This window comes from Nicotiana tabacum, chromosome 2, assembly GCF_000715075.1.
Source record: "Nicotiana tabacum cultivar K326 chromosome 2, ASM71507v2, whole genome shotgun sequence".
NCBI classification, from domain to species: Eukaryota; Viridiplantae; Streptophyta; class Magnoliopsida; order Solanales; family Solanaceae; genus Nicotiana; species Nicotiana tabacum.
Genome location: NC_134081.1, coordinates 24,907,909 through 24,922,900, shown reverse-complemented (window position 1 = coordinate 24,922,900; position 14,992 = coordinate 24,907,909). Strand labels below are relative to the sequence as shown.

At 36.4% G+C, this 14,992-nt stretch overlaps 2 protein-coding genes across 8 annotated transcripts; one reads left to right on the top strand and one right to left on the bottom strand.

Annotated features, from left to right (window-relative positions):
• Positions 1–5,507: 5,507 nt before the first annotated feature.
• Positions 5,508–10,465, bottom strand: LOC107768529 (uncharacterized). Of its 7 annotated transcripts, none has more exons than XM_075231874.1 (5): positions 8,148–10,465; positions 7,977–8,047; positions 7,590–7,674; positions 6,477–6,595; positions 5,508–6,127 (listed from the first exon to the last, which is right to left on the bottom strand). In XM_075231874.1, exon 1 carries the CDS (start codon positions 10,299–10,301, stop codon positions 8,226–8,228), a length of 2,076 nt encoding a protein of 691 aa, XP_075087975.1. In that variant the 5' UTR covers positions 10,302–10,465; the 3' UTR covers positions 5,508–6,127; positions 6,477–6,595; positions 7,590–7,674; positions 7,977–8,047; positions 8,148–8,225. The 7 variants fall into 7 exon arrangements, with proteins under 7 accessions (XP_075087975.1, XP_075087974.1, XP_075087972.1 ...); XM_075231873.1 differs by having other exon boundaries at positions 8,022–8,047; XM_075231871.1 differs by having other exon boundaries at positions 8,152–10,465.
• LOC107768530 (uncharacterized) lies at positions 5,780–6,765 on the top strand. Its single transcript, XM_016587662.2, has 2 exons — positions 5,780–6,115; positions 6,222–6,765. The coding sequence occupies exons 1-2, from the start codon at positions 5,780–5,782 to the stop codon at positions 6,663–6,665; spliced, it is 780 nt and encodes a 259-aa protein (XP_016443148.1). The 3' UTR covers positions 6,666–6,765.
• Positions 10,466–14,992: the final 4,527 nt, after the last annotated feature.

Genomic DNA, 14,992 nt, shown 5'->3' with positions numbered 1-14,992 from the left:
GTCCAGCAAGATAACATGTGGGATAACATATAGCATTCTAAATACATCATATAGATACGAATGGAACTTAGTAATCTTTAAGTGGATTCTACCTAACTTTATCTTATGTATCCATATACTTTTGGGATAAGCATTGAATTAAATAAGTGGGTCACCCCTCCTGTTTAACATAGTCTAGCAACAATCTAAATTACCACTGCAATATATAAAATTGCAAGTAGAACAATTAGGGGAAATTAGATAAAACATAATTGTTGCTACGTTTTGGCTTCAAAGTTGCTGCCATCTCTTTAGCTCCATAGTTGATGCCATGTTCTTAGCTTTATAGGTGCTGCTATGTTCTTCCTCTTTAAGGTAAGATACTAAGAGTTAACTACCACTATATGTATTCAATGTCATCTATGTCTTGTTTAGTTGAATTGAGAAAGGAGACTAGGAAGGCTAAGGTTTATCTCCATTGATGAAGTATTGTAGTTGTTGAACAGTTTTGAGTGGTTTCTTAAGGTATCCTATGGCTGAAAATTAAGAAGTATTATTGTTTGTGATGGTGGTTTTGTTGTGAGGAGAAGAGAAGAGCTAGTAGTGTTGAATTGCCATTGTAGGATGATATGAAGCTTATGCACTCTAAGTGTTTGATATAATATCGTAGTGAATCCAATTCTTGGTTTATTGATTTGATTGTGATTCAAACCATTTATACAATGTAGATTATAATTCATAGAGCGTACGGGAAGTCGTGAGCTATTGTTAGCCAAGCAACAAAGATATATTAAGTCTATCCCTTCTTTCATTTTGGCATGATCCATATGATACAAATGAAACGAGCAAACATACAACTTTTATAAATACCTTTATTCATACAAGTACTAGGGGTGCCTATGTTCTTGATTCCCCATGTGTCCTGTTATTATATCGTCTATTCATAGGTCTCGAAAAATACGTAAGTTGATAAAGTTTATTCGAATGCATATTGATCTTATGACATTCCGAGAGATCTTATTGACTTACTTCATTAAAAATTGCATTCATTTATACATGTACATTGACCCATGACCAGATGACGTTATATACGCGTATATTATATGTATATGGGCTATCAGGAAAGGTTACGGCATTATATACGCAACACCACCTGATCAGTTGGTATACGATGATGATTTCGGCCATAGAGGCCAAGATGATATGATGGGATGCCCTCAGAGGCTTGATGATGTTATGTACGTATATACCTATATATGATATGACATTTATACGCACATGCATGACATTATAAATGTTTCATGATTCACAAAGCTATTAAGACTTACATGTTGAGTCCTTTACTTTATATTTTTTTCACATATTTTATATACTGTTTTTCATGCGTTACATACTCGGTACTTTATTTGTACTGACATCCCTTGAGGACGTTGCGTTTTATGCCCGCAGGTCCCGATAGACAGGTTGACAGTACTCCTAGTAGGTTATCAACTCAACGGAAGGTGTTGGTGGCACTCCACTTGCTTCGCAATTACCTATTTGGTCAGTATGATTTGGACATGTATCGATTGATATGGCGGGCCCCTGTCCCGGCCTTTATGACGTTTATGTATGTCACACCCCGAACCTGGGCCTGGACATAACATGACACTCGGTGCCTGACTACATGTGACCGAGCGAACCAAGTACTAACTGAATCAACATGTGGTATCATGACATCAGAATTTTCCACGTGCTTCTTGTGATATTGCCTGACCATGTATGTCATTTTAGTCACCATAAGACCTCCCTGTAGGTAAGATAGAGTTAGTACAAAAATAAGATGACCAAGACCTGTCAAGAAGGAGGAAATAAGGTAGACAAAGGCAAACAGGTGTGCAAAGAACAGTGGAAGAGAACTTAACAAGAAAGAAATTCCCAAAGGCATTATAATTTCATAACCAAATGATACACCATTCATAAGCGGCATGGAGGAATGCAACCTATACTACAAGAATTTGTAGGTCTCGATGTTGAGACAAGTTCCTTTCATGTGATTTTAGGTTTATCCCGTCATTTTTTAATGCCTTCCTTCACCGTAGTTTCACACCTACGGATGGTTGAAATCTGTTGACAATGCGTTTTGCAAATCAATATCACCAGTAACGCACAATGATGAAAAAGGTACTCAAATCATTCTCATTCAAACATACTCCAAAACTTCCAATCAATCATACACATCGCCACACAGAAAATGCAAATTTAAGATCTATGGAGTATCTGGTTATCAAAAAGTTCTTCTACCTCCATTTTCCAGAAATAAGATGGATGAAATAACACTTGGTAGAGTCGGAGTTCCCGTAATAAATGCAATAACGAGAATGGAAGAAAAGACTCGGTTTTCAGGTGGTAGGTAGTAGGTCTTAAAGATAGAAAATGCTGCGTTTTTTTAATTGTATTCAGCTTCTGCTAAAAAATAAATTACTATATCCCAAAGTACAACGGGAAATATATAGAAACAAAGGCTAACATTGTAATATCATGACCACAATTTTACATATGAAGAAACACAAAAATATACTACTAATAATAGATCAAAGACAAGGGCGGCTCTAGGGTAACACAAGTGAAGCCCTTGCCTTAGGCCCCCAAATATATATAAGACACTACTATATTATTATATAATATATAGTCCATAATTTATATTTATATAATTATTAATAAAAGATTTTAAATTTTAATAATTTTTAATATTTGGTAGACGTAAGATTGAGTGAGTTAATTGGATAATTTTTTCTCACTAAATTAAATAATATATTTACCTTATCATCAATTTTATTTTTCTTCCTTTATGTATAGTCTTTTTTCATGGTTCTCACGATTTTACTTTCTAATTTCAATTCAAATTCTCTAAATTAACTATTCTTTTTTGTCACATTTGATTGATCCACACACCAGAAAGCAAGTTCTTTTGTTTCTCATCTTTTTTACCTGAGAAATCCTCGATAAAAATATCGCAAGATTCAAAACATGATGGATAATGGGCTCACCCTTTACCATTTTCACTTAAGGGAAGAATTCAATACCATACGACGTGCGCTTATTTTACTTTTTTTGGTTTTTCACCCGCTGTCTGGTACCCACATTGGGGCCTGACTAAATTCGGATTCGCGTCGCGAAGTCCCACATTGGAGGGTAAAGCGCTCCCTAACAAAGACGACTCCATATCTAGGGACTCGAACCTGAGACGTGCGCTTAACTTATACATCATGAGTTGCGCTCTCACCACTAGATCAAAGTCATGTAGGTTTTTTTCGTGTCTCAATATTATATAGATTTTATAAAAGAAGTTTCAAGGTCTTTTTAATATATTTTAGTTTTAAGCCACCAGTTCTGTTGGGCTGCCCCTCGTTGACGATCAACAATTATTTACACACTATTCCCCACCATGAACATAATGTTCAACCAGCTTCATTCACATTTGGTAACTGAATGACACACTCACTGCCATTATGTTCTTGTCATTGTTGCCTTATCTTAAGTGAGACTCTATAAATTTGATTGAGAATGTCAGGAGTGTACAAGTGACTCTAGTAGGAGACTAGTAAAGCCTTGATTTAGGTACCGCCAAAAATTTTAATAATGAATTTTATAATTTTATTTCTAATTAGACAATATGAATGTTTGTAGAAAAAGATAAAAAAGTACAAAAAAATTATAAAAACGAAAGAAAGGTGTCTACTCTTTGACAGTAAAAATATTTTTAAAACTTTGAATTAAACTACTTAAATTTTTGTATTAGTAAAAATATTTTTACAACAATATCAAAGATAACATATTGCAAATACATGTCTAACATCTCATTTATTTAAATTATCTTTTTCTAATATAAATGATAATATTACTATACGAAGTTAAAGACTTTATGTCATTTAAGAAAGAATATATACTATAAACAACAAGTGTGAAAAAAAGGCAAGATTAATTTTTTTTTTTTGCATATATGTGTGTATACGTACTAATGAAAAAAGTATAAGGCCTCTTATTAAAATTTGACTTTAGGCCATTAAATTTATGTAGCCGCCCTTGATCAAATAGAGAATTTTTGAATCAATTTAACATGTAACAAGTAACTTATCTCACCAGAAGAATGGTGGTTGCTCCAACAGAGGAAGCAATTCTTGCGCTGACCACAGATTCCTCAATGGAAGGAGAGTGCCTCACTCCATACATCAACAGCTGATAGCGGGGATAATGCTTGTTGCACTTATGAATTTCACAAAAAGAAAAAAAAAAGTCATTAACAAAGACGACGTTGCAAAATTTCAAAAATTTTAGTTCCAAGATTAATTTTTATTTTAACAACACCTCTGTTGTCCACTCAGTGAACCTCTTAAACCTTTGATGCTCAACGAGTTTGTCTTCAATCACTTTCCCTAGGCTTTTCACATAATTATTCCCTAAAGTAGAAGCTGCATCGATTAAGCCAGACAATAATATCCACATTTTGCTGGGAAAGGGCCGAATGTTACGGGACGGATTTGTAGAAGAATGTTGGTATAGAAAAGCTGCATATTTGTAATTTTCATCCTCTCTTTTTTTTAAGCGTTAATTTGCACAACATGAGTTGAAAAATAAACTTTTTTTTGGTTATTGTATGTTACCTAAACCCAATTCCCTTTATTATTTTGATTTGGTAAACTTTAAAGTTAAAACAAACTTGCATCTGTTCTTTTTTTAACATAAATATATACTCCGTTTAACTTGAATCTAGGGTGTTATAATACGCTTCAGTGTTTGTAATTATTAATCCAGTTATCAATATTTAAATACGCTATCACTCACCAAGTCGATAGGATATCAGGCAGTTCGTATCTGTCGGTTATCAGTTTGGACAAGAATCATCGTGAAACAAAGATCTTTTTGTGTATCAATTAAACCCCAAATACGGAGTAATTGTTTTATTTTTAACTTGAAGCTTGATCAATCAAGTAGTCATACTGAATGCCACATGAGTTTATATAAACAATGGTAAAATAAATATTAAGTGTATCGGTTAAATCGACTATAAAGTGATACTCAAATTGATAACCCGTTAGTCATATAATTACAAATCGTTCTCGAATCATTAATACGATAGTCCGATACCAACAAACCATTAACACTTTTTTTATTCGAGTTATCTTCTGAATAACCCTACTTGAATTCAACCTTTGTTTCAACAAAATCAACAACAAATTTATAGGACGTAGGGAATACTTTGACGTTGTCATATAACAGAAATGTGATATGTCGCTGGTCATTGTAAAAATTGGTAAATTATGCTAAAACAGCCACAGTAAAATAGTTAAATTATCATGAATCCCATAATTACAAAATAACCATAGCAAATATAGCCATTTATCATAAATTAGTCAAATTGTCATGAATCCACATAATAATGAATGTGTATATCATGACACTTTTACACGTTGTAAATGTCCGTGAGGGCCCATTTCCTCAACTTAATTAATTTGAATTGAAACATAGTTGACATATAATAGCAAAAGGGACAAAACAAATACCTATATATTTATAATTTTATATCCAATGATCAGTTCCAACAGGAAGCTAGTAAGACGAGACACACACAGTGTAAAGTGTAAACTCCCCTCCGTGGCCCACAACGACTAATATAATAGATAATGACCCATTCGCTTTTTTGTTTCTAAATATCTGCAAATAAAATGGATAAGGTGCATTCAATCAGAGGTTCACAAACACTTCCATTCCACCCCTTCTCACTACTTAGCACTGGTTAGTCTCCCAACAAATTCAAAGAATGATTCATCTAAAAGCAATTCACTCCTCTTTGACACCAAAGCAACATGCCTTTTTTAACAGAAATGGCCACTTCCAAAGGAGAAAACACCCCATTCTCTGCCTCTGCAAACCGAATGATTCAGATTCAGACGCTCCTCCACCTCCGCCTCAAGGAGACAGCCGTCAGCAGGAACTGCTTGCGAGGATTGCCCAGCTTCAAACTCAGAAAGTTCGTCTTACCGACTACTTAGACGAAAGATCTGCTTATTTGTCCCAGTTTGCTGAAGATGCCAATGCCGAGATTGACCAGATTGGTGAAAATGCCCTCAAAGAGCTCGATGAAGCTGGTTCAAGGGTCTCTACTCAACTGCAAAACCAAATCATAAAGAAAGTGGAGTTTATTTTTCATCTCTCAATTACACACTTCTTGATTTGTTTTTTTTACTTTCTTTGTGGAACAGATAATGGAAAATATAGAGAGCCGGATGCAAGCTTTTGAAGAATCAATAGAGTTAAACAAACAGGAGATCGAGGAGAACGAGAAGAAGTTGGTGGACTTTGAAGGCCAAATGGAGGAAGAGAGAAATGAAGGGCTTTTCTTCAAGAACTTAGGGCAAAAACAATCAGTGGATAAAGCAAAAGCTAAGGAGGAAACGGAGAAGATTAAGCAACTCAGTAGAGAAAATGCTGAGTCAAAGACTAGAAGGAATATCTACCTTGCACTTATCGGTCTTGTAGTAGTTGGGATTACAAATGCATTAATCTCTTCACCTTCTGACTGGACAAAGAGTGCAGTTCTTGGAGCGATCTTGGTGGGTTTGCTTTCTCAAGTCATCTACGAGCAGAGTGTGTTATCAGAAACAGAAACAAAGCAAAAGCAGACATCTGAAGAAGAGAAAAAGTGAAATCCTCTGTTCCACTGATTGTACAGAAGAGCAAAATTTTAGATATTAATGTTGCATGAGTTATAACCTCGAAATAAAATGTTATTATTAGAGGCTGATATATCATGCCAACTTTTCTCTTGCATCAGCATATCCAAGCTTTTCATGGCAACTGTAACCACCAAAGTTGGATTCGTGTAGGATGCTTTATATTGATCAACAAAATAGGACATGCCAACTTTTACTTTCTAAAGGTGATGATAGAAGTCTGACAACTTTGAAATCTGAATATGAAAATCGACAGCATATCTCCAGCACAAAAGTAGAAACTGCGATCAAAGTTTTCCTGATTCACTAATCCCTTAACGGATTGTGAATTCTATTCCCTCTATAATAATATAGCTATTTGGAATGGTGGATCCAGTGATGCCAAATATTATCCTTTTGTTTTACAATCTGATAGCAACTTTGTCTTTAAAATGTCAGTGAAGTAAAATCTGTGTCCAATAATCTTTTCTTCCTAACTTAACCATTTAAGTCTCACATACAAACCAGTAGCAACTAGCGTTTTAGGTTAGGTACTGATCCTCATTGGACAAGCAGGCAATTCATACATTGGGTGAGATGGAGAGTGCAAGCACAATTTCCCCTCATGAAACTCTCAAGGTCTAAAAGAAACACTGTGAAGTCAAATTGATCAAAGATTCCTACTTGCATGAAACACTTAGATTAGCACAATCAAGGGAAACATCTTCAAGGGAAACATCTTCAAAATAGAGAGTACATCTGTTTTTATGAACTATGACCATCATAAAGAAACATTCCCTGCCCAATCACACCAGGCAAAGGGCTCAATTCTTCTGTACCCATAATCAATTCTTTTGATGATATTTTTTGTTTTACCCAAATGCGTAGTTAGTAAAAGAAATCCAAGCACAGCAATACCTTAACCTTAAGAATATTTCATCCCAACAAATAGCCCAATTTTGTTGCACAATCATCTCTGTTGCCTTTACTGTCCCCTCAATTTCTGCACCAGAAAGTTAAATGGAATATAGTTTAGTCAACTTTACTAAACAAAAGCATAATCAAGCTTATCAAAATTGAGTTAGCGGCATCATTCTATCAAAATCCAGTATCTCAGAGAAATTTTCAACCACATCTCAATTGCAAGGAATGCATTCAACCTTTATCAACCACAGAATCTTAAATTGCTTCTAAAAAAGACACACATGACAGAAACCCATGCTTGAATAGCAGAGCATTGTGCCTCTGATTGAATATCCCATTTCGCGAAATCATATAATCACCTGAAGTGAGTTGAGAGCTTACTTATAACTTAAAAAAGATTACTGCATAGAGGTCAGACAAACTTGCCTTGATAGTGAATAATAATCGCAGCCCTGTAACCATGAAGATAAGCTTATCTTAGTACATAGTGAGATTACATAAGCGGAAATGCAAATCTAGGTTACTGAAGAGCAACGGAAATGAGATTAGGACCTACTCAGCGCATCAATCAAGTAGAAATTGGCATCTGGCACCCACCAGGTGCGTACTTCATAAGTATTATGTTAGAATTCAGCCACAAATAACTGCTCTGACAAGTATATTCCATGTAATTGCAGTTGGACGGATTTTCCTACTAACGGCATCATTCAAGAATAAAATGGCATCTGACATTCTATGGCAAGAACAAAGCCCCTTAAGAGTAATATTATAAGAAATAATATCTGGCCGAAGCCTGCCTCTTAAAATAAGAGCCCAAACCGCTGAAGCATTTTTGCAGTCTCTAGCTTTATAAAATCCCTCCATAAGGGTGTTGTATGTGACAAGATTCGGGAGACATTCCCATTGGCTCATGTTCAAAAAGAGCTGCAACGCGTTCTCAAGGTTACCGGCAGAGCAAAGGCCGTGAATTATAATGTTAACCATGGTCACATCGGGCTTGAATCCCTTGTTAATAACTTGACTCAATAACTTCAAGGCCAGGTCTAACTTTTTGCTCTGGCAAAGGCCATCCATCAACAAGCTATATGTTATCATGTCTGGCGTCCACCCTTTCTGCAGCATGTCCTCTACAAGCTTATAGGCGTCACCAAATCTTTCAGCTTTGCATAACCCATCTATCAGCATGTTATAGGAGACTACCGTTGGCGAACAATTCATACTGCTCATTTCACCAAAATATCTGAGTGCATCCACAATTTTAGATGCTTTGATAAATCCATTGATTAGCGCATTGCAAACATGAGAACTTAATTTACATCCCTGTTTAGCCATCAAATCAAACATAGCAGTTGCTTCATCCAATCTTCCTTCTTTGCACAACGCCTTAATGATAGATGAGTATGCATATGAATCCATGTCTCTTTCTCCTTCATTTTCGGCCTGCAAGACCTTCAAAGCCTTGTTCAGATACCCATTCTTACACAACCCATGAATTAGAATTCCGTAAGATGATGAATCGGCAACAATACCATTCTCATTCATAAGCTTCCAAATAGAAATCGCTTCATCCACCATTCGATTCTCAAACAAACCTCTCATCAATATGTTATAACTAGTGACGGCACGACAATCTTCCTTCCCCATCAGCTCCCACAACTCAAAACCCTTTTTAATCTCCCCAACCTTACAATAACCATTAAGCAAGGCACCATATACCACAACATCGGGCGATAGTCCAGTCTCAATCATTTCCTTAAAAATCCTCTCAGCCCCATCGACATTGCCCAATTCACACAAACCATGAATCAACGTACTACATGTGAACAAATCCATTCTTTGCTCATTTTTCTTCATCCTATCCCAAAGTTCCAATCCCTCATTAAACTTACCACACCTACATACACCATTAATCATCACATTATAGCTAACCACGTTCGGGTAAACATTCGACCCACTCACCAACCTCCCCCAAATCTTCATACCACTATCATAATCACCATTTTTCAAAAACCCATCAATTAAAATGTTATAACATATAATATCCGGATGCAACCCTCTTTCAAACATTTCATCAAACGCCTTCAAGGCATTATCCAAACATCTACTCTTCACCAGCCCATTGATCAAAGTTCCATAACTATAAACATCGGGCTTCAAATTACTGTCCCACATCCAATCCAACAACTCTTTCGCCTTATCAAATTGCCTCCTTTTACAAGCAATTTTAATCAAAACATTGTATGTTTCCAAATTCGGCGAAACTCTCATCGTTCCAAAGTACTTATAAAACAACTCAGCTCTACTCAGCTGATTAGAAACAACAAAAGCATTAAGCAATGTATTATAAGACCTAATCCCAGGTTCACAGCCAAAAATTTTCTTCATGTTCTGAAAAACTTCCATAGCTTTATCAACCATTAAATTCTTAGCATACCCTTTAATAACAGCTAATGCTACATCCTCAGAGCATAAGCATTTCTGGGTTTGAATCATATCGACGATACGGTTCATGTGAGGGATGCATCTTGGATCGGAAGAAAGGGAAAGTTTGCGGAGAATATGGTGATAGATAATGGCGTCGTGAGTGTAATTTGGATGTTGTGAAGCTATGTCGAATAAGGAGAGTGTTGTGTTGAGGTTTTTTGAAGATTTGAGGAATTTTAAGAGGGATTTTGGGGTAAGCTTTTTGGGTAACATAGATGCCATGAGTTGAGGAAGTTTTTCGGGTTTGAGTTTTGCGTCTCATTGTTGCATTCTTAGCATTGATATTCAGTAGGCTGAAGCAAAGACAGAAGAAAGCTTTATTTGACTGCGATTTCTGGTTTTCATAACCCTTTCATTTTGCTCTTTCAGCTGCGAGAATTTTTACTTTGCCGAAAGTGTAGCGGCGGCAACCTATATAATGCGTATAACAATAGGAACTCGTCTTCATTAGTATAACTTTAATTTTATTTTATAAATAATATAATTTGATACAATATTAATCTTATAAAATTTATATTTAATATATTATATTATTTTAATAAATATTAGTTATTATTTTATTATTTAATGTTATTTTAACAAAATTTATACAAAATCAAAAGATACACATTATATAGTAATCAAATAAATTATTTGTTCCTTATTTATCTTTATTAAATTAGCAAGTACTTAGTATTATACATTTATTAATGTGATTGGCTTAATATTTTGATACTACTTCTCTTTTAATATAACATTGATATATATTTTCTTACACTGGAATATTATTTTTTTAACTTATGTTATACTGCTCAAAATTCTTCAATTGTCTAAACTTATCAATAATTTTTTTGAGTGTTATTTATTTATCTTTTATTTTTTAATTAATTTAAAATATAAATATCTTTATCCCCCTCTTTTCGTACATTCTTTTCTATTGTGATATTTCATTAGTTTTCTCATTTTGTAGTTTACTGAAAATTTATGTAACGACCTGACCGGTCGTTTTGAGCTCTAACGCGTCGTTCGGCGGTTTGATGCCTTGAGTAGCTTCACTACACGTATTATAACTTGTACATGTGGTCGGAGTTGATTCGGATGGAAAATTCTAAATTTGAAAGCTTTAAGTTGAAGGATTTGACTAAGGTTTGACTTTTGAGTAAACGACCTCAGAATCGAGATTTGAAGGTTCCAATAGGTTTGTATGATGATTTCGGACGTGGGCGTATCTTCGGGTTGAGTATCGGGTCGCCTGAGGGCATTTTAGCGCTTATTATAGAAAGTTAACATTTTGAAAGTTTAAGAATTTCTTAAATTTGATTTGAAGTGGACTTTGGTGTTATCGATATCCGTTTGAGATTCCAAGACTTGGAATAGGTTCGTATTGTGATTTATGACTTGTGCGTAAAGTTTGGCGTCATTCCGGAAAGTTTAAGTGTGATTCGGACGCGTTCAGCGAAATTTGAATGTTTGAGAGTTTAAAGAAAGGTCGATAGACAATTCGTAATTTTGATATTGTTTGCCGTGGTTTGAAGATTCGACTAAGTCCGTATCGTATTTTGGGATGTGTTGGTATGCTTGGGCGGGGTCCCGGGGGCCTCGGGGGTAAGTGTTTCTAAACCACTTTTGATTATATTTCATGAACACATATGGAATTTTAACATGAATATTAGTAGAAATTGGGGGATTTTGAAAGAAACCTAGAATTTGTTATTTTGGATTTTTTATCACAAAATTAGACATGGAATTGGGAATAAATTATATATTTGAGTTCGTAATATTATGGGTAATGATTGTCTTTGAAAATTTTCGGAATTCGGGCACGTGGGCTCGAGGGTTAACTTTATTGAATGAGCGGAGTTGGAAATTGTTATAAATTGATTAGTTATGGGTAATCGAGTATATATTTATGGATTTGCACATTTGTTTGACTAGTTTTGGAGATACGGGCATCGGTTTGATGTGTTTGAGAGGTGTTGAAGCCGGTTATGAAACGTCGAAGCGAGGTAAGTCTCATGTCTAACTCTGTGAGGGAAAAACTATCCATATGTAATGTATTTGATATGTGCTACTTGTTGCGGAGGCTACGTACGCACGAGGTGACGGGAATCCATACGTAGCTAAATTTATGTCATTGTCCTGGTTGACTTAGGTTCACACCATGTTATAACTGTACTATTTGAGTTGTCCTTTTGTCTATTAAATTCCTTTATTTTACATTACGATTTGAGACTAGACTTGCGTAGAGTGATAGACTTGCTATTATAGAGATTTGACGGGCTTCATGATTAGCTACAAAATAATTATACTCCTCTTACGAATCTCTCCCCCGCTATGTGTTTTCATCAAAAAGTTTTCCTTAAAGTTCATAACTCGGACGTTTATTCGTGAATGGGGTCAAGGACCCATTAAAGCTTCTTATTATAATGGGATCGGGCCGTTCGCCTCGGCAGTATAATAGATACATCTATGGTTCATGACGTTTGACACTCGGCAGTGTGCACATTATGATGGGATCGGGTCGTTCGCCTCGGCAGGATTTTGTATCACACTCTCATGGGAGCGGGCCGTTCGCTCGGCAATATAATAGATGTATCTATGGTTCGTGTTGTTTGACCCTCGTCAGTGCACATATTATGATGGGATCAGGCCGTACGCCTCGGCATTTCTATAAAATACTCTTATGAAATCGTGCGTAATATTTGACAAGAAGCCAGTGTATCTGTGAGTTTTTCTGATTTGAACTGCGACGAGCTATCTAGTGAGGTCCATTATATATATACTCTGATTGAGGAGATAACTGCTTAGTGAGAGCTTGACTTTTCGGTTCAAAGGAGGATTGTACCTCGTATTTATATTTTTTATACCGTTCATCTGCTCTGCCCCATATTTATTTATTTCTTACTGTACCTGTCTTATTGGACCACTAGTAAGTGCCGATGTCGACCCCTCATCATTACTTCTCTCGGGTTAGGCTAGATACTTATTGGGTATGCGTTGATTTACATACTCATGCTACACTTGCTGCACTTATTGTGCAGGTATATATATATGTTTCTGGTGGTCCTCTGGGAGCAGAGACATGACATTTGCGGGGAGTTTATGGTGAGCTGCATTCCATGTTACGATCCGCAACATACAGAGTCTCCATCATAGTTATTTATATTCTCATGTCTAACTTTTATTCCAGACATATGTTGTATTTTATTATATTTCCTAGTTAATGCTCATGCACTTGTGACGCCGTATTTTGGGGGTTTCTACTGGTTGCTCGTAATTGTAGTTCACGTAAGTATTATCATTTTACCATGTAAATTCTATTTTATACTATTTAATTAATAGAGATTATGATTTCAAAAGTAATAAAATGAGTAATTAAGTTGATCAATCACCGCTGGCTTGCCTGACGTCGGCGTTATACGCCATCACGACCTTTAGTGGATTTTGGGTCGTGACAGCTCGGTATCAGAGCTCTAGGTTCACTTGGGTCTCACGAGTCATGAGCAAGTCTAGTAGAGTCTTGCAGATCGATATAGAGACGTCTGTACTTATCTTCGAGAGGCTACATGGCTGTTAGGAGCACTTCCCTTCTTGATTCCTCATCGTGCGATTTGATTCTTCTGAGGCTTATGCTTTTATTTCCTTCCTACTCAATCTTATGCGACGTGAAGCGCTTGTTATCACTTGGGCATCGAGGAGTTGTAGTGGTATTGCAGGCGTGGTGCCAGATATTTTTCCCTGCGTATTCAGGCAGGCTATTATTGTTTCCTTGTGGAAGGATGTTATATCGTTTCAGCTTAGTATCTATATTTTCGATGGTTTTGAGGCTACACACAGATTGCTATGATGTTCATGCATTATTATCACACAATGTTGGTGTAATGGTAGGGTGCTTGTTTATGTGTCGAGGCAGTGAATAACTTGAAAGGAGGATTACTTAGTTCATGATTTGGAGGTTCAACATTTAATTCCAGTAGAGGAAAGGCAATCGGACTATGGATGTTCAGGATTTGGTTAATGGAGTAACGGGACTTGAGATTTTTGAGTGTGGTGGAATTTTCATTGTGATACGGTGTCGTCGTCCTTGTTTGAACGCATTAAGGTTTGCCGGTGTTATGGTCTTCTTTGATTTGCCTTCGGGGCAGGGTGTGGTGAAATAGTGTCTGAGAAGCGGTTGTAGTGATGGCAGTGTGTAGCGGTTTCAGAATCGAATCGGTGTTTCTAATGCTGATGGCTCGAGAAAGATGATCTTCGAGGAGGCTTAGGGTTGGTAGCAATTTATCAGTTCAGGTGCTACAGAGATGGATTTTGATTTGAGGCAGAAGTTGGGCAGCGAAGGATGAGGAAGGACATGGTGGGAGGTGTCTCACAGTGGTTGAATTTCTAGCAGGTTAAGTATGAAAAACAGAGGTTGAAAAGTTTCTTAAAGGAGATGGTTTAACCGAAGTGGAAGTGGCAGAGTAGCATATGGATTCTGTGGTGAGATAGCCACAAGCCTTGAGAAAAGTTTAAAGCGATTTGGGAATCATGGTGGAAAGTGACTAGGTCTACGGATTTTATTTGGGATGGAGGCTACTGCAGTGAGGAAGATTGAATATGGCAAATAGGAGTTTCCCTGGAATGAAGAGAGGTGTGAAAACTTGATTATCGTTTTGGATGCAACATGACTTCGAGTTTAGAACGTATTGTTAGACTTTCAGTTGATGTCTATGGGGAAAGAACAAACTCTTACAACTGGCGGGCGAGCATAGGCTCAGGTGGGTTTACTAATTTCGTGGTAGTTGTACCCTGTGCAGCATCATTGGAAAATGTCGGTATGGAATTCCACAGGTGGGCTATCTCCTGTGAACAGGTTAGTGGTTGCGTGATTTGGATGAAGTTTCTACGAAGAGTTCTACTTACTACCCAGCAAGAGGTTGAGTATGTGATTATGA